This window comes from Balaenoptera physalus (genome assembly GCF_965194825.1).
Source record: "Balaenoptera physalus genome assembly, chromosome: 2".
In the NCBI taxonomy this organism is placed as follows: domain Eukaryota; kingdom Metazoa; phylum Chordata; class Mammalia; order Artiodactyla; family Balaenopteridae; genus Balaenoptera; species Balaenoptera physalus.
In genome coordinates, this window is record NC_138883.1 from 84,391,124 (window position 1) to 84,415,326 (window position 24,203).

At 36.5% G+C, this 24,203-nt stretch overlaps 1 protein-coding gene across 2 annotated transcripts in view; it reads left to right on the plus strand.

Annotated features, from left to right (window-relative positions):
* KNL1 (kinetochore scaffold 1) overlaps window positions 1-24,203 on the plus strand; it is a 65,761-nt gene that overhangs the window by 39,610 nt on the left and 1,948 nt on the right. For both annotated transcript variants that reach the window (XM_082449305.1, XM_082449306.1), the window contains 15 exons: window positions 229-367; window positions 818-885; window positions 1,268-1,366; window positions 8,511-8,626; window positions 10,901-10,991; window positions 11,578-11,694; window positions 12,560-12,647; window positions 16,276-16,353; window positions 16,526-16,565; window positions 17,782-17,883; window positions 18,341-18,441; window positions 21,528-21,596; window positions 22,267-22,376; window positions 22,580-22,698; window positions 23,400-23,522. In XM_082449305.1, coding sequence (XP_082305431.1) covers window positions 229-367; window positions 818-885; window positions 1,268-1,366; window positions 8,511-8,626; window positions 10,901-10,991; window positions 11,578-11,694; window positions 12,560-12,647; window positions 16,276-16,353; window positions 16,526-16,565; window positions 17,782-17,883; window positions 18,341-18,441; window positions 21,528-21,596; window positions 22,267-22,376; window positions 22,580-22,698; window positions 23,400-23,522 — 1,460 coding nt within the window. The remainder of the gene's footprint in view (window positions 1-228; window positions 368-817; window positions 886-1,267; window positions 1,367-8,510; window positions 8,627-10,900; window positions 10,992-11,577; window positions 11,695-12,559; window positions 12,648-16,275; window positions 16,354-16,525; window positions 16,566-17,781; window positions 17,884-18,340; window positions 18,442-21,527; window positions 21,597-22,266; window positions 22,377-22,579; window positions 22,699-23,399; window positions 23,523-24,203) is intronic.

The following is a 24,203-nucleotide window of genomic DNA, read 5'->3' on the forward strand; positions in this document are numbered from 1 at the left end:
AGTATAATGCACAAAGTTATTTCTATATATTTTTAAATAAAATTACTTTGAACTCTAAAAGCCTAAAAAGTTACCTGTTGCTTATTCTAATTCTTTACTAAGGTATTTTATATGATTATAGATAAATTTTATGTTCGAAGTATTTCTCTTAACATTGAACATTTAGTCATTATAAGTATACACTGTCATAACATTATTCTTATGATGTTTCTTTATTGATCATTTCAGATTATTGATCACCGTGCTGAAGGAGCTATAGATAAAAATGCTAACAGTGTGTTGATAAAAAGCCTGAGCAGGACCCCATCTAGTTGCAGCAGTTCTCTGGATTCAGTCAAGGCTGATGGGACCTCTCTGGACTTCAGCAGTAAGACCTTCATGAAGGCTAAATAATAGAAGTCATCTGCTTACTTGACTAATATAGAAGTCATCTGCTTACTTGACTAATATAGAAGTCATCTGCTTACTTGACTAATAATAAATGTATTTCAGTTCAGGAGATACTTGAAAGTTGTATAAGCTTTTTGGTAGTTGATAAGTAAAGTCATACTTAGTTTATTTTTAATTCTTAGTTATTTTAATAAATTGAGAAGTGTATATTACAAAAGTGATTTTCTTAAGAGGCTTATAATTAGTAGAGAAACATATGGAACCTTAAAACTGTAATACACTTTGCCCTACAAATGACTGTCTTCCCAGAAAAATCCTAGCGGATAGCTTCAAGAGCATGAACCACACATAAACCTGAACAATAACTAAAATTAAGTTTACAATTTAATTTTGACTTTTTCATCACTTGAATTTGCTTTACTTGTAGCACACCCCAGTAGTCAAATAGAATCACAGTTCCTCAGAGATACCGTTTGTGAAGAGAGCTTGAAGGAGGTATGTTAAAGTAGTTCTCATTTCTAATGCAGCTTATTTCCTTATTTTGTTTTCTCGTTTAATTTTTTTTTAATTATGAAATATTTCAAATATACAGGAGACTAGTTTTCTTTTTTTTTTTTGGTTAAGGATCCAACATGGCAATTAATTATGTGGAGTAGAATCACAATTGGAAGACCTACGTTTTGTTGGGTTTTTTCCCAATTTTACTGTTACTGAATAAACTTAAGAAATAATATTAGATAAAATCTGCTCATGTATAGCCTACAAATATCTGGATAGTGTTTCCACAAATATATGCAAAGTACTTTAAGCCATTTAGAAACAAAGGAGGTGGTTATAGTCAAAATGAATGGTCATGCAAACTTTTTTTTTTCCTCAGAAACTCAAAGATGGGAGAATAACAATAAAGGAGTTCTTTATACTTCTTCAGGTCCACATTCTGATACAAAAACCTCGACAGAGCAATCTCCCAACCAAAGTAAGTTCAGTTTCTTGGCAAAATAGTTATCTCAGTTAAAATATATTGTACTTGTTTACTAAACTGCATCAAAGCAAGCGTTTATTAAAAAACAAAAAAAGAAGCTAAGGAAGCAAATTTTCCATATAAGGTTTTCCTGTAGAAGGTACATTTGGGGTTAGCATAAAAATTGATTTTTTTAAAAATAATCATGAATTTTGAAAACGTGAAATTTTATTTTTTTTCATTTCTTGCCGTCTATTTTGTTTTTTATACTTTTTCCTGAACATATGGTTTTTAAAAAAAGTACAGCAGAAGTTTGTTTTTTCGGGTTTTTTTTTTGGTTTTTTTGGTTTTTTGTCTGCTTTGGGTCTTCATTGCTATGCGTGGGCCTTCTCTAGTTGCGGCAAGCGGGGGCTACTCTTCGTTGCAGTGCGTGGGCTTCTCATTGTGGTGGCTTCTCTTGTTGCGGAGTACGGGCTCTAGGTGCGCAGGCTTCAGTAGTTGTGGTGCACAGGCTTAGTTGCTCTCCGGTATGTGGGATCTTCCCGGACCAGGGATCGAACCCGTGTCCCCTGCATTGGCAGGTGGATTCTTAACCACTGCACCACCAGGGAAGTCCCCAGCAGAAGTTTTTAAAACACTTATCAAAATCAAAAATATATAAGGTCATAGAATACTTAAATAATACAGTCAAACTGAGTTTAAAAGATTAATAGACAAACATATCACTTACATACAAAATTACATAATATTTTTTTCACTTAAGTCTGTCAAACATTTACAAAAATTAATTATGCCCTTGGCCACAAAGAAAATGGAAAAAAAAAATGGAGATTTCGTGGACATCATCTGATCTTAATCCAATAAAATTAGAACTAATAAAAGGACAAATATCTTAGCTTCTTGGAAATTAAGAAACACATTTATAGATAACTCATATCAAAGAAGAAATCAAAACTATTTAGAAAGCAAAGTAAGGAGAACATTTAATGCCAAATATATGGGATATACAGCAGAAATTCTACTTACCAGGGAATTAAAAGCCTGAGATATCATTGTTATAGAAAAGACTCTAAAGGATTTTTTAACACTCACTTTAAGAAATTGGAAAATGAACAATAAAATAACATCCATAAAAAGGCAGGAAGACAGATTTAATCCAGGTAAATAATAAAGTTATTGAAATAGAAAACAAAAATTAGTAGAAAAGATAACAGATCTAAAAACTGGTACTTTGAAAAGACGATAAAATAAGAAAACTCTTCAAGAGCCTAATTAAGAAAAAGGAGAAAGCTAAAATATATATGGTTGAGAAAGAAGACATGTCCACAGATTAAAGGAGAGATTAAAATAATTTTTTTTTAATCCACCAACTGTGATGATAAATTTTAAGACCTAGATGGTTTTTCAGAAAAATATAAATTACCAAAATTAACCCAGGAACTGGAAAACTCTAATTAACTACCATTGAATTTTCTTTTTTACAATTTACCATTAAAATTGTCTCTAGGACCAGATGAGTTCTAACTTTTAAAGAATAGATCCACACATATATGAATATTTGCTTTTTGACAAAGATGCCCCTGCAGAACAGTGGCCTTTTCTATAAATGGTGTTGCATCAGTTAGATATCCATAGGAAAAAAATGAACCTTGATTCATACTTCACCCTATACATAAAAATCAGTTCTATACAACACCAAAAGCACAAGTGACAAAATTAAAAATTGGAGCTCATCAGAATTTAAAACTTGTGTGCTACAAATGATACCATCAAGAAAGGGAAAAGACAACCCACAGAATGGGAGAAAAATTTGCAAATCATACACCTTATAAGAGACTTGTATCCAGAATATATAAAGAACTCTTGAAATTCAAAAAGACAACCCAATTAAAAAAATTGTCTGGGACTTCCCTGGCGGTCCAGTGGTCAGGACTTCGCACTTCCAATGCAGGGGGTATATCCGATCCCTGGCTGGGGAACTAAGATCCCACATGCCCCACGGTGTGGCCCAAAAAAAGAAAAAGCCAAAGGATCAGAATAGACACTTCTCCAAAGAAGATATGCAAATGGCCAATAAACAAAATGATGATTAAGGAAATACAAATTAAAATGAGTTACTACTTCTCACCCACTAGGGTGGCTGTAGTCAAAAACACAAAATAATAAGTACTGGCAAGGATGTGGAGAAATTGGAATTTTCATACATTGCTGATAGGCATGTAAAATGGTGTAGCCACTTTGGAAAAGAGTTGAGTATTTCCTCAAAAAGTTAAACATAGGGCTTCCCTGGTGGCGCAGTGGTTAAGAATCCGCCTGCCAATGCAGGGGACAAGGGTTCAAGCCCTGGTCCGGGAAGTTCCCACATGCCGCGGAGCAATGAAGCCCGTGCGCCACAAGTACTGAGCCTGCGCTGTAGAGCCCACATGCCAGAACTACGGAAGCTTACGTGCCTAGAGCCCGTGCTCTGCAACAAGAGAAGCCACCGCAATGAGAAGCCCACGCACCGCAACGAAAAGTAGCCCCCGCTTGCCGCAACTAGAAAAAGCACACATGCAGCAAGGAAGACCCAGCGCAGCCAAAAATAAATAAATAAAATAAATTAAAAAAAAAAAAAGTTAAACATAGAACTATTATATGATCCAGCAATTCCACTTCTAGGTATTTACCTAAGAGAATTGAATACATACATCTACACAAAAACTTGTATGTGAGCATTATTCATAATAGCCAAAAAGTGAACTGATTAGTAGTTACTTGAAGCTGGGATGGGGTGGAGGAGAACGGGGAATGACAGCTAACGGGTGCAAGGTTTCTTTTAGCGGAATGCAAATGCTCTAAAATTAGCTGGTGCTTGATGTTGTACAACCCCGTGAATATATTTTTAAAATCATTTAATTGTATACTTAAATGGGTGAATTATATAGTGTGTAAATTAAATCTCAATAAAGCTGTTTAGAAAGAAATCAATTATAGGAGGATTGTATATCTAACGTGAAAAGTAAATCAAAGATGGAAACTGGGAAGATACTTATGCATCTTTTGGGTTGCCAACCTCATTATTCTTATCACCATAGTGCCCCTTCCTAGTAGAATCTCCTTGCCTCAGCTGAAGATGGGGAGTAGAAAGGTGCCTAGGTATGCAGCCAGAGTCTTAGGAAAAGCAGAAAGAGTACCAGGGGACCAGAGCAGAGGGGAAGGGTAGGAACAGAGAGGATGCTGGCAGGGTGGAAGAGGGAGAGGATATGTAGGAAGCTAATCTTTGAGGGTATGAATGCTCCCCTTTCCTCTCAGACCTTACGGAGGTCAGGAGGGGCAGTGTTAGGGAAATATATCTGGGAACAAACCCATCAAGATAGTAAGAGAAATCCACTATACTTCAATAAAATAAATTTAAAAAAAAAGATGGTAAGAGAATTCAGGCTATATATCAGGAAAGAAATTTAAAAATCCCAAAGTAGAGGAAGCCCAAAGAAATGGAGTATGTATGGGCTGTGGAAAATGAGGTTCACAGCTATGGGCATCTGTTCCAGGACTTAGATGACTATGAGTCTCCTTTAGGGTAGACCTGGGGAGAGCATTTTTGAGGCAGGTGGGGAGATGTGTGGCAGCCCTCATAGACAGATGTACAGCATCCATATGTGTGTGTGCAGTTGTAGGAGCTCAGCTGGCAGCACTGGCAAAAGGTACTAAGTAGAAATATCAAATCACTATATTGTGTAACAAGAACTAATAACATAGTGTTGTAGGTCAGTTATATTTCAAAAATAAACAAACAAACTTATTAAAAATGAGATCAGATTTGCGGTTACCAGAGGCGGGCAGTGAGAGGTGGGGAAATAGGATCAAGGCAGTCAAAAGGTACAAACTTCCAATTATAAGATAAATAAGTGCTAGGGATGTAAGGTACAACATGATAAATATAATTAACACTGCTGTATGTTATCTATGAAAGTTGTTAAGAGAGCATATCCTGAGTTCTCATCACAAGGAAAATTTTTTTCTATTTCTTTAATTTTGTATCTGTATGAGACGATGGATGTTTATTAAACTTGTGATAATCATTTCATGATGTATGTAAGTCAGATCATTAGCTGTAAACCTTAAACTTATTCAGTGCTATATGTCAGTTATATCTCAGTAAAACTGAAAGAAAAAAAAAGGTGCTATGGTAGTGCCCCAAGACCTCCTGCATGCCCAAGGAGTGGCTCAGGCCAAAACACTATAACTTACACCCTTTCAGTGCGGTTGAGGAACTACTGCAAGTACCCCTGCCAGGCCTGAGATACCCAAGAGCTGATTGTGCATAAATTGGGCACTTAATCAAAATAGATAAGTCAAGTGAGGAGGGTGACCTGTGCATATAGTCCTGGACTCAAGGTACAGCAAATTACCCATGTATTGCATACAGCATGGGCAATTGCATCCAGTATGTACCCATAGTGCATGAGCCTAATATCCATTGGCACTTGGCATGCCTGGTGAATCTCTGAGAATGTGGTCCCATGTTTCACTTTGTGGTTATGAAGGTTCAAGAGGAAACCTACTCTTTTTTTAAAAAAAACTTTACTATTATAGGAATTTTCAAACGTATACAAAAATAGATAATAGTTTAATGAACTCCCCGTGTATCCATCACCAAACTTCAAAAATTATCAACTCCTTATTCTCTACATTTTCCTACCTCCCCACCCCTGTTATTTTGAAGCAAATCGCAGGCATCATCAATTTATCTGTATTTCAGTATGTATCCCTAAAAAGATGGGGATTCTAATTTTTATTTATTTATTTATTTATTTATTTATTTATGGCTGTGTTGGCTCTTCGTTTCTGTGCGAGGGCTTTCTCTGGTTGTGGCAAGTGGGGGCCACTCTTCATCGCGGTGCGCGGGCCTTTCATCATTGCGGCCTCTCTTGTTGCGGAGCACAGGCTCCAGACGCGCAGGCTCAGTAATTGTGGCTCACGGGCCTAGTTGCTCCGCGGCATGTGGGATCCTCCCAGACCAGGGCCCGAACCCGTGTCCCCCGCACTGACAGGCAGACTCCCAACCACTGCGCCACCAGGGAAGCCCTCTAATTTTTTAAATATCCAAATACCATAATCATATCTTAAAATGATTAATTATTAAGTCAGTATTTATATTTCTCTGATTGTCTGCATTATTTTCCAATTTGTTAAGTTGCAACCCAAGTGAGGTCCAAACATTATAAACACTTGATATCTCTCTCTCAATTATCTTTTAAAGTATAAGGTCCCCTTCCATAACCCTCCCTTCCCCCCCGCTTCTCTCTCTCTCCCTCTCTCCCCCTCTCTCCCCTAACCCCCGCTTTTCATGAGGAAGCCAGATTTTTCCATACTCTGCTCAGTATGGATTTTGCCCATTGTGTATACCCAAACTTTCATTTTAACGTGTTCCTCTGTCCTTTGTATTTTCTGTAAATTGGCAGAGGCCTTATCAGATGAAGGGTTTTTTTTTTCAAGTTTACTTTATAGTTGTACTTTCATCAGGAGATAGTATCTGGTGATGATGTGATGATCAACCATTATTTAATGATCAACCATTATTACTAGATCATTATCTAGATCTAGTAATTCATTAGGAGTTGTAAAGTAGTGATATCCTAATTTTCTTCTTTTTTTTTTTCATTTATTGTCTAAATACTTCTATAAAAAGAAATATTCCTTTATCAAGTATTTGGCTCCTATATGAAAGGCAGTCAGCCATTTTCCCAAGGAGGCCTGATTTCTTTGAGAAGAAGTATAGAGCTTTGATTTTTCTTTATAAATTTAGCCTTAAAAATATTTTTTAAGAAAGAGAGTCAACATCAGTTATAATTGCTTTTAGCACATTTTTACACTTTCTGAGCACATCTGTTAGAAAGTTTGTTACAGATAGAGAAATGAGATTAAAATCTCATTTGTTATTTCCTTTTAATTTGTCAACTGAAAGGGGAGAATGAGAGGAAACTAACATTTGTTAGATTACTTCAGCAGGCCCTGAGCTTTGGTACTTCTTTTTTTTTTTAATATTTATTTATTTTTATTTTTGGACGCGTTGGGTCTTCGTTGCTGCATGCGGGCTTTCTCTAGTTGCGGCAAGCGGGCTACTCTTCGTTGCGGTGCACGGGCTTCTCATTGCGGTGGCTTGTTGTGGAGCATGGGCTCTAGGCTCACGGGCTTCAGTAGTTGTGGCATGTGAGCTTGGTAGTTGTGGCTCGAGGGCTCTAGAGCACAGGCTCAGTAGTTGTGGCACATGGGCTTAGTTGCTCCGTGGCATGTGGGATCTTCACGGACCAGGGCTCGAACCCGCGTCCCCTGTATTGGAAGGTGGATTCTTAACCACTGGACCACCAGGGAAGTCCCGCTTTGGTACCTTTTTAAAAAACTTTTACTTTAATCTTAAGAGGTTGGTCAATATTGTGCCCATTTTATAGATGAGGAGACCAAAGCTTAGAGTGGTAAAATGACTTATTCCGTGCCACACTGCCTATAAATAATGTACAGTTGTGGCGTTTTGTTTGGTTTGGTTTTTATATGTAATGAGCCGACTTGGTTTTTCCAATACTGCATTAAGGACATCGGAAAGTCATTGGATTAGAGCTGTAAGACAGTTAAAAAAAGTCCAAAAGACACTTAAGACATTTTAAAATAACCAAATTTTTACTGCTTTATTTTATGTATATCAGAAAAATTTGAGTTCAACCTGGGATACAAGTAAGGAACAGGGCTAGAGAATGAAAATAGAAAAGCATAATCTTGCAAACTGGCATCTTTTTTCTTTCTTTTAAGGGAGAGGTTTTTGGTAAGTTTGAATTTTCAGGTATTGATAGTTTTTAAAACAACGCATAGCCATTTTCCTTTCTCCTCAATTTTATTGAGGTATAATTGACAAATAATGCATAGTCATTTTCAAATCACTTTCAGTCCTATGAGTGGAACATCCACAGTTCCTCTAAACATCTGTGAGAAATTGACTTTGAGATCAGAGACTTTATTTCAAATTCCAACTAGTAGCTTACTAGGTGTATGAATTTAACAGAGTTTTCGAATTTTTCTTTGTAGAACTTTTTAAAATAGGCACTCTGAGACTTGAAACAGTTCTTGAACATGGTTTGGTTCTCAAAATACCAGTTTTGAGGGACTGATTTTTTTTTTTTTCCAGTTTACTATAAACACATCACCTACTCCAGAAGACCTGATGTTAAGTCAATATGTTTACCGACCCAAGATACAGATTTATAAAGAAGATTGTGAAGCTCTTCGCCAGAAGATTGAAGAGTATGAAAGTTTTCTTTTTTGTGTGTGTTTTGTTGGATGGGTAAATTATCTGTGTGGCAAGGTTTTGATTAGAATAACACCAGCATAGGAAAAGTTGATAGCATTAATTGGCAGTGTGATATGGTATATGGGAAAGAGTTTCAGCTTTGTAGTCAGACAGATGGAAGTTCAATCCTGGCTACAACAGTAGCTGTGTAACCTTAGGTAAGTCATTTAACCTTCATTTCCACATCCATCAATTGAGGATAATAATACTTACTTAGTAGGTAGAAATGAGCAGTAGAAATAGTGTACATTAAAAGGTTACATGCCATTCTTAGCAAAGAGTAGGTCCTTAATAAGCAATCATTATTAGATTATGATATCATAAATTGCAAAAGAACATCTTTAAAAGAAGATAATATCCTTTAGAGATTTATATATAGTGCCTAAAATCAAGATTGACTTTGGGTTTATAATTCTATCACATTTGCCCTTGATTTGCATTTATAAAAGAACAAGGTTTTTCTCAGACTATAGTCAGTGGTTTGGTATAAGTAGATGCTGCAGACTAATTTACAAATTAGGTATATCTATATTTTCGCAGGTAAATCAAGACTTGCGACTCAAGACAATGTTTATATCATACTTATCTAGAACTGTCAAACTAAATTTGAACCAATCTAACAAATAGAAAAGAAATGAAATAATCTTTTAAGAATCGTGTAGTTTTAAAACTTTTGGTGATGAGCACACTGTAGTGTACATAGATGTCAAAATATAATTTACACATAAAATTTATATAATGTTATAAACTAGTTACCTCAGTAAGTAAAAATAATTAAAGGGAATTATGTAGTTTTAAAACTAGAAGTTTAAGATGCTGTTAAATTATAGTACTGCAGATTTGCCTGATTTCTGGCTCGTTCATTCAAGAAATATGTATCGAGCACCTACTATGTGCCAGGCACTGTACTAAGTCCTAGGGTTCATCACTGAACAAGACAAGTTTCTTATCTTCATGTTGTTTAAAAGAGTTGGGTGTCTCAGGATTTGTCTGAGAATGTTTTGTTTTGAATGAAGTAGGCAGATCTTGTATACAATGAAAAGTCTGTTTAGATGTGCTCTACTGTTTGATTTTGCACCTATGTGCCTGTATATATTATCTTCTAACTCTGATAAAAATGTATTTCCTCTACTTATTAACAAGAAACTAATATATGACTTTGCTACTTTTATTAATGGTATTCTATAAAGGTGAGATAAGACCGAACTGAATTGGAAACCTTTACTTAAAATAATAGCTACGGGGCTTCCCTGGTGGCGCAGTGGTTAAGAATCTGCCTGCCAATGCAAGGGACACGGGTTCGAGCCCAGGCCCGGGAAGATTCCACATGCTGCGGAGCAACTAAGCCCGTGTGGCACAACTATGGAAGCCCACGTTCCACAACTACTGAAGCCTGCACGCCTAGAGCCCATGCTCCGCCACAAGAGAAGCCACGACAATAAGAAGCCTGCGCACCACAACGAAGAGTAGCCCACGCTCACCGCAACTAGAGAAAGCCCATGCACAGCAACGAAGACCCAATACAGCTATAAATAAATAAATAAATAAATAAATAAATAACAAAAAATAATAACTACAACTTCACAACAATAATGCATTCACAAGCTTTAAGGATTCTCTATAAGTGACATATTTTCATTTTGGAACAAGTTGATGCATTGAGATGAGAAATCTATTTATTTGGGAGGGAAGTTTTTTTTTTTTTTTAGTACATGTCAGTGCGATATTTCCTTTTCTTTTATTTATTTATTTATTTTTTATTTTTGGCTGTGTTGGGTCTTCGTTTCTGTGCGAGGGCTTTCTATAGTTGCCGCAAGCAGGGGCCGCTCTTCATCGCAATGCGCGGGCCTCTCACTATCGCGGCCTCTCTTGCTGCGGAGCACAGGCTCCAGACGCGCAGGCTCAGTAGTTGTGGCTCACGGGCCTAGTTGCTCTGCAGCATGTGGGATCTTCCCAGACCAGGGCTCGAACCCGTGTCCCCTACATTGGCAGGCAGATTCTCAACCGCTGCGCCACCAGGGAAGCCCTGGGACGGAAGTTTTTTTGAATCATAACATTCTTGAACTGTTCAACAAGTGTTGAAATAATCAGGCTGGCCGCTGTTCCTGAGTGAATTCCGCTCTTTATGTAGAAAAGAACTAGGAAAAATTAAGTATGCCTGTAGATCTGAGCTGATTCATTCTAGCTGACTTCTGAACTCCGTGCTAATTAACTTTTCTATGTTTTAGATTAAAGCTTTCTGCACTGAACCAAGATAAACTGTTCACTGATGTAAATAGGAACCTATGGGAAAAAGTGAGACACTACTCTGATGAGGAGGTACTTTTGTCTCATTTTCTGAATGGGAATCAGTATAGACATTTTGAAAAATGTTTATTGTGAAATTAGTACCTGTTACTTGATAATTAGTGATGAGTTCTTTAAAATTTACTTCTCAGATATAATATGTAAACAAGATTTTATTATACATGAATGATTATTAATATATAATCTTTTCAAACCTTAAGTGATCAATTTAATATATGAAATATATTTGAAATTTATTTAGAGTTCCCTCCTTGTTTACTTTTCACTTAGATTAAGATGGGGAAGAGATTTACTTTAATTAATTAAATAATAAGCAACTCATTTTATATTTGCCCTAATTAAAGAATTTTATTAACTAAGAGCTGGTTGTTTTCTAATTTGTAATATAAGTGAATTAAAAGTAGGAATCAAAATTGAAATCTTTAGTTCTGGACTTAAACAATTAAATGGTATTAAATTTGCAAATGAGAAGCCTTAGGAATCAGAGTCTAGGATGGGCAAAGCTTAGCAGGTAGCAGCTGAACCAGCCTTCCCAGACTATTTGCCTTCTCTAACTCATTTGTTAGAGTGCAGTGTAATCTTTGACTTTCCCTTACAGCTGAAGGCCTTTGGAATTTACCTGAACAAAATAAAATCGCGTTTTACCAAGATGACTAAAGTCTTCACTCACCAAGGAAAAGTGTCCCTGTACAGCAAGCTGGTACAGTCGGCTCAGGTAATTTGAGACAGTTAAGAGCTTAGAAAGATCTATTAAAATTACTTTATAGTGGTTATGGAATACAAAGCACGTTCCTTAGGAGACATGTGAATGAGAGCTGGGCAAAAACTTAAAATTGTTCATAAGAGGTGGGGTTCAATTTATTGAAAGTAGTAAATCCTGGCATCTTGAGTAATTCTAGAATATATTTACTAATATGTGCCTATGTGTCATCTCAAATTTGTTATTCATTATACATACTGAAATAAAACAATACAGGATTCTGATCTTCCATTGCTAAGGACTGTACTGTAGTATTATCTTCCTCATAGTCCATACTCAGCTGTGTTTGTGTGTGCATGTGTTTAAAGTAGCATTTCCCAAAATGATCATCCTTTAAGAAAGGTCTTGCATAAAAAAACTTTCCATTGACAAATAAGCCTGGGAAATGTTACATGCAGTGTCCCCCTTTTGGAGGAATATAATAACTAGCATATTAAAGTCTAAGGTCAGAAATATATATATATATATATTTTTTTTTTAGTCTAAAAAGAAAAAAATGCTATAATTCTATTTGACCAGTGTTTCCCAAATTTATTTGACCATAGAACATTTTTCATGAACTCTTTTTAAGTAATATATATTAACATCTTTTATTACATGGAAATGCTAAAATAAAGTACAAAATATGAACTTATATTAATCTGTTATGTATGCTTTAAAAAAAATTTTTTAAGACCAGACTTGAAGTTTTGATCTTTGTTTTAAGATTTGCCTGTTCATGACTTAGACACAGCAGTTATGTTAGCAGTTTGAACCATTTATAATGTTATAATGTTTTGTTTGAGTTTTAACTTGACAGTCTATGATATTGTGTGTTTAGAACAAGAGGGAGAAGCTTCAGACAAGGATAGATGAGATGGACAGCATACTTCAGAAGATTGATAACTGTCTCACTGAGGTGGAAATAGGTAAAGTATCTTGAATACTCTTCCAAAAGAAAATTTAGTTGTATCTAAATGCTTCCCTACAGTACACATTGCTGGTAGCACTATGCTGAAGCCTTGTGTTAGCAGCTTGAGACATTAAATTAGAGCAAATTAAAGCTCCTTTACTGTGGTCATTCATAACACAATCAACAAGAAATGCCCAAGATAATAAGTCTCTTTGGGAAGCTCTTCATAACCTAGACTGTGATATTGTGTTGTTGTTGTTGTTTTAATAAATGAATTTACCTCTGTTTGAAAATTATCTATCCTTTCAGTTTGATCTCTCATGATCCCGACTTGTTAGTATTATCTTGAAACTACTCTCTCAAAGATCACAAAATTTCCCATAATCATCAAATTTGGTAGCTCTCAGTCCTTAGCCATCTAGATGTCTTCATCATTTGACACTGCTGATTATTCTTTTCTTCCTGAAACTTTCTTTTCCCTGAACTCTATGATACTGCACTACCCTGACCCTATTCTTTTCTCCTAGCTGTTCCGTTTAGCTCCTCTGTTGTCCCTTCTCTAACCTCTTGTATAGGCATTTAGATTTTATCATCCACTCATTTCTATATTCTTTCCCCTAATGCTTTCATCTTCCTTAACAATTATGTTATATGAATAATTCCCAAATTCAGTGAAATTCATCAAGCATTTGTTGAGCACCTACTACATGCCAGATACTGTGCTTAGCATCAGAAAAAAGATATACACAGATTTTTGCCTTTAAGTGGCTTATAATCATTTTGGGTGAGGGCATCTTTAGCCTCTTTCTCTTGAGTTCCAGACTTAATGTTTCCAGCTTCTTGCTGAACCTCTCGGCAAAAGTGTCCTTAAGCACCTCAAACATTATGTGAAAAAATGGAATTTATTGTCTTCCCTTTCCAAAATAAAATCTGAAAACTTGTTCTCTCTATAAACAAGTTCTCTTTCTCATCTCTAACGGCATCACCATTCTTATAAATTGTAAAAGGCTCGAAATTTTATTGTCTTTTAGTCTCTCTTATCAAGTCCTGTCATATCTGCTTCTTCAGTATCCCCTGTGTTCTTTCCCATTCCCATTAAGGCTGTCATTAATTCTGACATGTGCTATTTCAAGTCTTCTAACTAATCTTTCTACACTCTTAATTTCATTCTATCTCTTTCCTGTCCAACGTGCACATTGCTGCCAGATTAATGATTATGAAAGACAGTTTTCATTATGTTACTTCTCTGAAAACTTTTCTGCCTTTCCATTTATTACAACATAAAGTCCAAACTCCTGATCTTGACATTTAACAATCTCTACAATCATTTTCAGATATTCCTTTCTGATATGATTTTACTATTATTCCCTTATACATCCTAAATTCCAACCAAATTTTGTCATTTCTGTGCAGTCCTGCCACTTTGTCTTTGCCTAATACATTCTCCCTCTATTTTTACCAAAGGACATGTTCTCTATCTCCCTTGAGCTACCATGGCTATTTTGTTAGTACCTCTTATATTACCTATCATACATACTTGTAATTATGGTTACTTTTGTATAGTTTATTTTCCTAAGTAAATTGGAAGCTCCATAGGGGCAAAGATCAGCTTTTATTTTTCTTCATATCCTTCAAAGTTCTTAGCACTACGCTTTGCACAGAATAAGTGCCTAGTACATGTTTTCTGCATTGAATTGATAAGTATATGAATTTCATAGTCTTAAACTGTACCACCCCTTTGTTCATTATTTTGCTTTTTTACTTCATGAAAAAAAATAGAAGCCATTAGGGCCAGAACTTCTAAACTTTCTGCTACCAAACAAACCAAACTTTTATATATTTGTATCAATTCTTTCATCCTTCCTTTTCCCTAAGATCAATGTTTCCACCTAAACTTTGAATTGCAGCCCCTCTTGTCTTCTCAGGAATCTTATAGCACTGATTTTCCCTTATCTGTTGTATATTCAACCTCTCTGCCTCCTCCAATGGATATGTTCACCTCTCTCTTATCTTTAAAAATACCAACAACCACACTCTTTTTCTAGGTACCACTGAATGGCTCCCTATTTCTTTCTTCATTATTCCTTGAGCAAATTACTGAGTACCTGTTATGTGCCTTGTATAGTGCTCGGTGCTAAGAATACTATGGTGATTAAAAATAAACTTTATGCCCTCGTGGAGCTTTTTTTTTTTTTCTTCATTTATCAATACTTCCATTACTTTCTTTTTTTTTTTTTTAATATTTATTTATTTATTTGGCTGTGTCGGGTCTTAGTTGCGGCACACAGGATCTTCGTTGCAGCATGCAGGGTCTTTCGTTGCAGCGTGTGAGCTTCTCTCTAGTTGTGGCGTGCAGGCTTAGTTGCCCCGCGGCATGTGGGATCTTAGTTCCCTGACCAGGGATCAAACCCACGTCCTCTGCATTGGAAGGCAGATTCTTAACCACTGGACCACCGGGGATGTCCCCCATTACTTTCTTTTAATTCAAACATTTATACGCAAAGAAACGTTTCCATGCTTTAATTTTTTAACATAATATACAGAACCACAATACTATTTCAGTTGCAAATCATGGGAGATCACATTCAAATATGCTTGGATTTGACAAGTTGCTATTACAATACTGAGAAAAGACTATAAGAATTAAATAGTTTTATGGTAACTGCTATGGAAGAGTGGTTCCATGGTGCTATAAGTTCCTGAAACAGAAATCTGACCTAGTCAGGTCAGGAGAGGCTTCCCTCTGAGGAAGTGGCATTTAAGTCAAGATCTGAAGAATAAGTAGGAGTTAAAGTGAGAAGGGAGGGGAGAGCCGACTATTCAATATGAATAGCACAGGCAGAAGCCCTTCTATGGGAAAGAATATACCAAGTACAAGGGTCTGAAATAAGGCCAATGTGACTAGAATAGAAAGAGCAAAAGGGAACACAGTCTGAGATGAAGCTGGAGATGTCAGTTTTAGGGGCCAGGCCAAGGAGGGCCTCTTAAGGAGTTTTGAGTTTTTCTAAGAACAGTGAATAGCCATTTGAAGGGTGTTAAGCACTGGCTGCAGTGTAGATACTGGATTTGAATAGATCAAGAGTAATTATAAGAAGTTAAGTAGTTATTGGACTGGTATGGTTAAGAAAGGACAATAGCTTATATTAAGGGAAGCTGGTGGTGGCAAAGGATAAAAGTGGATTCAGAAAATATTTTTGAGGTAAAAATCTAAATTTGGGTTTGGATGTGGGGAGAGAGAAGGCTTTTAAGGATGTTTCCAAGGTTTCAGAAACAAATTAAATTTAAAAATGTAAATTTGTGTATTTGCATCTGTATATGTGTATCTGTTCCTGCTTAGTCCATGGGGTTTCCTAACAATAACTTTAATATATGCAAATTATATATAAACAGTTTCCCTCTCAGAGTGTCCCCTAAGAAGCTGCTATTGGAGATCATTGCCATATGGCTCGAAGTTCACTTGTCTGCCACTAGAAGCAAGTCTTCGTATGAAATTATTATTATAGCTCAGTGCTTTTTTGGCAAGGAAAGGTGGGGAAAGATGAATGTGAAATATTCTTAACACTTCATTTGGGGACCATCTATTCTTTTCATCTCTGGTTGTTTATTTTTGACTGAGTTATTCTAATGCATGTTGTCTACTTTAGAAACTAAGAATTTGGAGGATGAACAGAAAGACAATCCTGTGGAAGAGTGGGATTCTGAAATGAAGGCTGCAGAGAAAGGTAAGTGAATTAATTAAGGAGATAAATGGGGAGAAAAAAATCCCCTGTTCTGAGTTTATTTATTTATTTAGGTAAGATTAGTGAGATAGACTTTTCAATAAAACAGATGATTTTTGTACCAATATTTTAATGTGTACATTCTGATTGATTTGTTTTGTTTTTCTTTTCAAAGAACTGGAACAGCTGAAAACTGAAGAAGAAAAGCTTCAAAGGTTAGTCTTCTGTTTGAGTGTTAGAAAATATGCTAAACTTCACATGGCTAAGTGACTTCCTACCTCCAGAAACTGACAAGCTTGAGGACATGAGTATTGACTAAGGCTGAGTCAGGGCTTCTACTGTACTTTGAACTTGACCTTGGAGGCCATCTTAGTCAATAGTATTTTCTAAGCATTTATTGTTTACAGAGCATTAATCCAAGACAGTAGTTCTCAAGCTTGTAAAATATCAGGATCCTATTAAAGAAAATCTAGCATTAAACTGCTTTTATATGGCACTTAAATATAAATAAATATAAAATGAGGTATGTGTTTCTTATACTCTGGATCTTATTTAACTGTAAGACTAAAAGAAATCAAATACAAATAATGGCAAAACCAAAAAAATTCCAATTGAAAATGTAAATTTGACAGGTGATAATATCAATATTTGGCTAAAAATAAATTGATGCTAGCAAAATGACTAACAAATTATAAGTTCTGTTTAGCTCTAATAAACTAAACAAAACCAAACGCAGGCACCGAAATTATGTCATGTCTCAGTTTTAAGGTAGGCATTCTTTTTTTTTTTTTTTAAATCATTTATTTATCTATGGCTGCGTTGGGTCTTTGTTGCTGCGTGCAGGCTTTGTCTAGTTGCAGTGAGCGGGGGCTACTCTTTGTTGTGGTGTGCAGGCTTCTCATTGTGGTGGCTTCTCTTGTGGAGCGCGGGCTTCAGTCATTGTGGCTCGCGGGCTCTAGAGTGCAGGCTCAGTAGTCATGGCGCACGGGCTTAGTTGCTCCGCGGCATGTGGGATCTTCCCAGACCAGGGCTTGAACCCATGTCCCCTGCATTGGCAGGTGGATTCTTAACCACTGCGCCACCAGGGAAGTCCCAAGGTGGGCATTCTTACGATCTACATTATGCTTACATTTTTAACATCAAAATGAAAATGTAAATCTTAATAATAATCTTAAAGAACATGTGAACCCCTAAGAATATCTTCATGGATCCCAATTTGAGAGCCATTGACTTAGGCCTTTCTTAATTAGACCCAAACTTCTAGTTTAATGCTTATTAAAAAAAAAAAAAACAACTAAGAATGCAAAATGGATGTCATACACCTCACTGGGGAGCCATTTAGCACATGACTTTTTGTCATAAACTTTTAATGAAGTTTGAATTCTCTAGCAGTGGCCTTATCTTTCTCTAAATACCTGGTTTGATTTGCAGAAATCTCTTAGAGCTGGAGGTACAGAAAAAGCAGACCCTTGCTCAAATAGACTTTGTGCAAAAACAGACAAATAGAACTGAAGAGCTACTGGATCATTTGAGGTAAGGAAAAGTAGGTGGCATTAATTTGTGTTTTATCCTGTACCTTCATGGTTGTCTAAATCCACTAGTGCAGTTGACATGTGTTTGTAATGTGTATCACTGTTTTTAACCTATAATACAATGCATTCTCAAAAAAAAGAGTTAATATATTCAACACTAAGCTGAAAGTATACAAGGTGGGAGAGCTATGGAATTATAATTTTAAAATATTTAATATTTTATATTGCCTAGACTTGGTTTTTCTCTGATATACAACTCAAGATTGAGTCCATTCTTATTTCTTTTAAAAGCGTAAGTTTGTATATTCACAATATTGGAATTAAAATAATGATTGTCTCCCAAACCAGGTAGAAAACTCCAGCAGCTGCTTATGGTACTATTCAGCTGGTATAAGAAGTTAACTCTTTTCTTTTATCTCAAAAAGTGTTTTTTTTTGTCTTGTTTATTCTCTCTTCAGCTTGTCTGAATGGGATGTCATTGAGTGGAGTGATGATCAAGCTATATTCACCTTTCTTTATGACACAGTAGAACTCACCATCACCTTTGGAGAGCCAGTAGGTGAGTAGCAAGAATAAGATAATTCCCCTGCACATAAATGTATGGCTAAACTTACTAAAGATTCATATCTCTATTTTAATATAATAACTATTGACATAATAAAAGCACTGCTGAAAATCTTAAAAGAGGCAATCACTTTAACTAGTGATAACAGAATTTTATTTTATTAAATAAAAAATAAAATAAAAATTCAGCTAGTGAAAGTTGCCCTTTGTCAAATTACATTAGATAGAAATTTTGCCTATCCAAAATAATGGATCAACATGCTATTCACATCTGTTTACTCTGAGTTCCTTTTTTCCATCTGTCTTTTGTGATAGACGATTTACTCTAATGGCTGATGATTCTTGACTGGTTGATTTTTGTATATAAGTTAACCTAAAAAGCTAATTGGAAATTCTGTGTGTACTGGTAGGTTTATCAAAGTAGGTAGACATCACTATATGGTAACTTAACAGAGTCCTAGCTATTTTGTTAAAATCTCCTGTCAGTATCTTTAGATCTTTTCTCTTGAAACAGATAGCTTCAGCATGGCAAACCCTGGGTGATCATGGCCAAATTGAAACTTAGGATCTTTATAATCTCCCAGCCTCCAAGCCCAATTCTCCTTAAAAGTTCCTGGGAATTCCCTGGCAGTCCAGTGGTGAGGACTCGGAGCTTTCACTATTATGGCCCCGGGTTCAATCCCAGGTTGAGGAACTAAGATCCCACAAGCCGCATGGTGTGGCCCCCCCAAAAAAGTTATTTTTCTAAGTGAATACCATCAACTTCTGTTCAGGTTCAAAATTAAAACTTAGGAATCACTCTATACCTCTTTCTTTATTTTTATTTCTTTATTTTTGGCTGCGTTGGGTCTTCGTTGCTGCGTGCGGGCTTTCTCCAGTTACGGCAAGTGGGGGCTACTCTTCGATGTGGTGCGCGGGCTTCTTATTGCATGCGGTGGCTTCTCTTGTTGCGGAGCACAGGCTCTAGGCGCATGGGCTTCAGTAGTTGTGGCACGCAGGCTCAGTAGCTGTAGCTTGTGGGCTCTAGAGCGCAGGCTCAGTAGTTGTGGCACATGGGCTTAGTTGCTCCGCGGCATGTGGGATCTTCCCGGACCAGGGCTCAAACCCTTGTCCCCTTCATTGGCAGGTGGATTCTTAACCACTGCACCACCAGGGAAGTCCCTATACCTCTTTCTTCCTCACCAGGCATATCTAAATCATGAATAAGACTTATTGATTTTAATTTAATATTCATCTACTTTTTTGTGTCTCTTCTGTCAATAGTCATCCCTAATCTAAATGACTACAGTAACACTATAGGTGGTCTTTCTGGACCTTTTCCTTTTCCTCTCCAATTCTTTCTCCTTCTTGTAGCAATAGTGATTGTTGGGCTTCCCTGGTGGTGTAGTGGTTAGGAATCTGCCTGCCAATGCATGGGACACGGGTTCGGGCCCTGGTCCGGGAAGATCCCACATGCCGCGGAGCAACTAAGCCCGTGCGCCACAACTACTGAGCCTGCGCTCTAGAGCCCGTGAGCCACAACTACTGAAGCCCATGTGCCTAGAGCCCGTGCTCCGCAACAAGAGAAGTCACCACAATGAGATGCCCGTGTACCGCAACAAAGAGTAGCCCCTGCTCGCCACAACTAGAGAAAGCCCACGTGCAGCAACAAAGACACAACACAGCAAAAAATAAAAATAAATAAAATAAAATAAAATTTAAAAAATAGTGATTGTTTAAAATTTTATCATGTACCTCCTACTCTTAGACTAATGATCAAAATACTAATATAGCCTGGAAGGCCCTGCATGAATTGAATTTTTCCTCCTTTTTCTGCCTCATTTTACACTGTTCTCTGCACGTCAGCCACAATGGATTTCTTTCATTTCCTTAAAAGATCATGGTCTTTCATGCTCAGTCATATTCCATCCTACCTCAGGACATTCATACTGATGTTTCTTATGCCTAGAAGCTCTTTCCCCTGTCTTAGTCCTTCTGGGCTGCCATTTTTAAAACACCATAAACTGAGTAGCTTATAAACAACTACTGGAGGCTGGAAGTCCAGTTCTGGAGGCCAGAAGTCCAAGATAAGGATGCCAGCAGAGTCAGGCAAGGGCCCTCTTCCAGGTTGCAGACTTTTCATTGTATCGTCACATGACTGAAGGCCTAGTTAGCTCTCCAGGGTCTCTGTTGTAAGAGCACTAATCCCATTTCTGAGGGCTCCACCCTCATGATCTAAGCAACTCCCAAAGGTCCCAGCTCCTAATACTATCACACTGGGCATTAGGATTTCAGCCTATGAATTTCAGACCATAGCACCTCCTCTTCACTAAATAAATGTCTACTAATAGTCCTTAAGAGCTCAGCTAAATTATCACTTTCTCAGGAAAGTTTTCCCTGACTCTCCTTTACTCATTCCCTCCACTACTTGCTCTCCTGGTATGTGTTATCATTGCTTCCTGCAGTTTTCTTAATTGAGCTTATTATAGTTTGTAGTTCTTGGTATGTTTATTAGTACAATTATCTGTGTGTCCCCCTGAGTTGTAAGCTTCTTTAGAGCATAGACTGATCATGTCTGTTTGTCTCACTGTCATATCCACGGTGCCTAATACATAGAAAATAATCAACAAAGTGAAAAGAATCAGAATTTGAGATACAGGAGATAACTCTGCTGTATGGAAGAGCAATCAGCTCTCCTGGCTACCTAAAATTCATTACTATAATGCTGAAAGCATACATGATTTTCACTGTATTGTTACAAAGATAGTAGGTCTGGGGAGGTCATAGTCATTTTCTTTATATGGTTCCTGAAAATAATATAATCTTCACACAGAAGTTAGGGAGCGAAGGAGGAGGCCCTGATAAATTACAAAAATGTTCCACACCTTAAATGTCATTTAAAGGCCTGCCAGTTAATATGGTTCAGCATTCTCATGGGAAACTTTGCATACACAGAGAATAATATGATTCAAGGATAAACCTTCAGCTGCCTATGAAAAAACCTTGCTACCCAGAAAGAGGAGGAGTCTAAAGCACTGAGTTATATGTGGCTTTCAATCAGATAATAAAAAGAAATACTATGCTTGTGTTGGTTTTTCCTAGTTGGTCTCCGTTTCCTGGACAAGGCTTGTAGGAAGATTGTTGACCTGAATTTTCAATCTCTGTTAGATGGTAAGTTCAAAACATTTAAACCAACAAGACTTTGTTGGAAATTTACAAGTGTATATTGCTCCTTGAGAACTCTTTTACATACTAAATTAAATATAAACACCAACAATAATAATAATTTGTTCTTAGAAATGTGTATTAGACCTAAAACTGCTTGGGTATTGTTCCAAATATTGGGTGGGTTTTAAAAGAAATTTTTTTAAAAAGTTATTACTAGATCTTGAACAATGGTTAATAATAGCTATTTCCATAATTTACAAATTACCATTATGACTACTTACTCTGTATCAGGCATGTGTACTACTTACATCAACACTACTCCCCATTTTACAGTTAGGGAACTACAGCTCAAAAGAAGTAAGTATTGTGTTTAGGATCACTCAGGTAGTAAGGAAAGCCAGAATTTAAACTCACAGTTATGTTACATTTAAGCCTATACTTTAAACTAAGTTCTAGTCTATGTGTGATAAAGGCTTGAGTTTATATCAGAATGTCTTATGTTCACTATATATGTTGATTTATGTGTTTGAAAATAAAATGGAGAAGATACTTAGACACCTAGTAGTTTGAAGGTATTTCTAGTTAATATTTCTAGCTTGTGTTTATAAATATATATAAAATATATGAATAATAAGTAATACCCTGCTTTTGATTTTTTTTTCCCCTTCCGCAGAGGATAAAGCTCCTCCTTCCTCCCTTTTAGTTCATAACCTTATTTTCCAGTACATTGAGCAACAGCAATCCTGGAAGAAGAAATGTACAACACAGCATCAGGTACCCAAGGTAAATTCCCATTGAAGTATTTAAAGGAAAATTATGTTAACTGTCCCAAACAGCAGAACTGAAATTTTATATATGTAATAGTGTATCCTGAAATGATAAATATAGTAAAGTGTTTAACTTTGGGGGGTTCTTTATAAAAGAGCCACTAAACACTGAAATGTTTTCATACTCTCATTTTTTTTTTTTTTTCCTATTTTTCCCAGATGCTTCAAGAAATCTCACTGGTAGTGAGCCATTGCAAACTTCTTGGAGAGGAGATTGAGTTTTTAAAGCGATGGGGACCAAATTATAACCTAATGAACATAGCTGTGAATAATACTGAGTAAGTGTGTTAGTTCCCTAGGGCTGCCATAACAAAGTACTACAAACTGGGTGGCTTAAACAACAGAAATTTATTGTCTCACAGCTCTGGAGGCTGAAAGTCTAAGATTGAGGTGTCAGCAGGGTCAGTTCCTTCTGATGGCTGTGAAAGAGAATCTTTTCCATGCCGCCCTCCTAACTTCTGGTGATTTGCTGGCAGTCTTTTGGCATTCCTTGGTTGTAAATATATAATCCCAATAGCTCCTTTCATTTTCACATGACATTCTTCCTGTGTGCATGTCTGTGTCCAAATGTTCCCTCTTGATTAGGACACCAGTCATTCTGGATTAGGGGCCCCCACCCTACTCCAGGAGGACCTCATCTTAATTAATTAAATCTGCAATGACTCTATTTACAAATTAGTTCATATTCTGATGTCCTGGGGATTAGGGCTTCAACACATGAAGTTTTAGGGGACACAACTCAATCTATAACAGTAAGTAATTTGTTGAAAACTTATTAAAATAATTTTATTAAGTTTCATGACTAATGAAAATACAACCATAATAACACTTTGTTGCAGTTGTTTTACTCTCTATTTGTTTGATAAGGACAAGAAATGATGTATACCAAAGTTTCTCATGCCAGTATAAAAGGAAAATGTATTTGTGTTTCATTCTATTTTTGTTTTGTATTTTTAATTGAGGATCTTGTCTTTTACAGATTGAGGCTTTTATTCTGCAGCTCAGCAGCATTTGCAAAGTTTGAGATAACTTTGTCTCTCTCAGCCCATTACCCATCTGTCCCATTACCTTTCTCTATTCAAAATCACCTTGGAAACATTGGGTGAGTAAAAGGCCAGCAGAAAAGGGCCCCCAACTACTTTTTTACCTTTGTTATATCTTTTGAAAGATCTCTCAAAGTGGTCAGAAAATGGATAGACCATAGTGAAAGCCAAATGTCACCTCTATCTGACTTCATTTTGAAGAATTTGTTCTTTTAAAGTCAGTGACCTTCATTGCTGTCTCCAGTGGATGCTGGAGACAGCTGGTCTATTTTTTTATACTTGCTCCACTTTTTGAACACCCCTACCTAAACAGGAATCAAGAAGGATAAAAATCCTGCATAAGCTTAGCCCAGATCATATTTGAACAACTTTTATGGTGCAGTCGTAGTGCTTTTCTCAATTAGTCTGTGGAAACAGACCTAAAAATATTTCATTTCTACTGTATATTTTGTGACTTTTTGGACACACTGCTGACAGATTGTAAAGTGACAGAGTTTAGAATATGCCCACCTCAAATCCATCAGCAAACACCAACAGATATTTATAGCCAGAGAAAGCAGCTAAGTCAAGATACCTCACAATTATATACAGAATTGGATCTTAGGCCTTATTTTTGGAATCTCAGTTTAAACTGGACAATCTAGTTATTTCCAGAAATACCTATTTGTGCTTCCTAGCAGACTCAGAAACTGTACTCAAAAATATGAATTCCACTGAAATTAAGACAAGTTTCCAGAAAA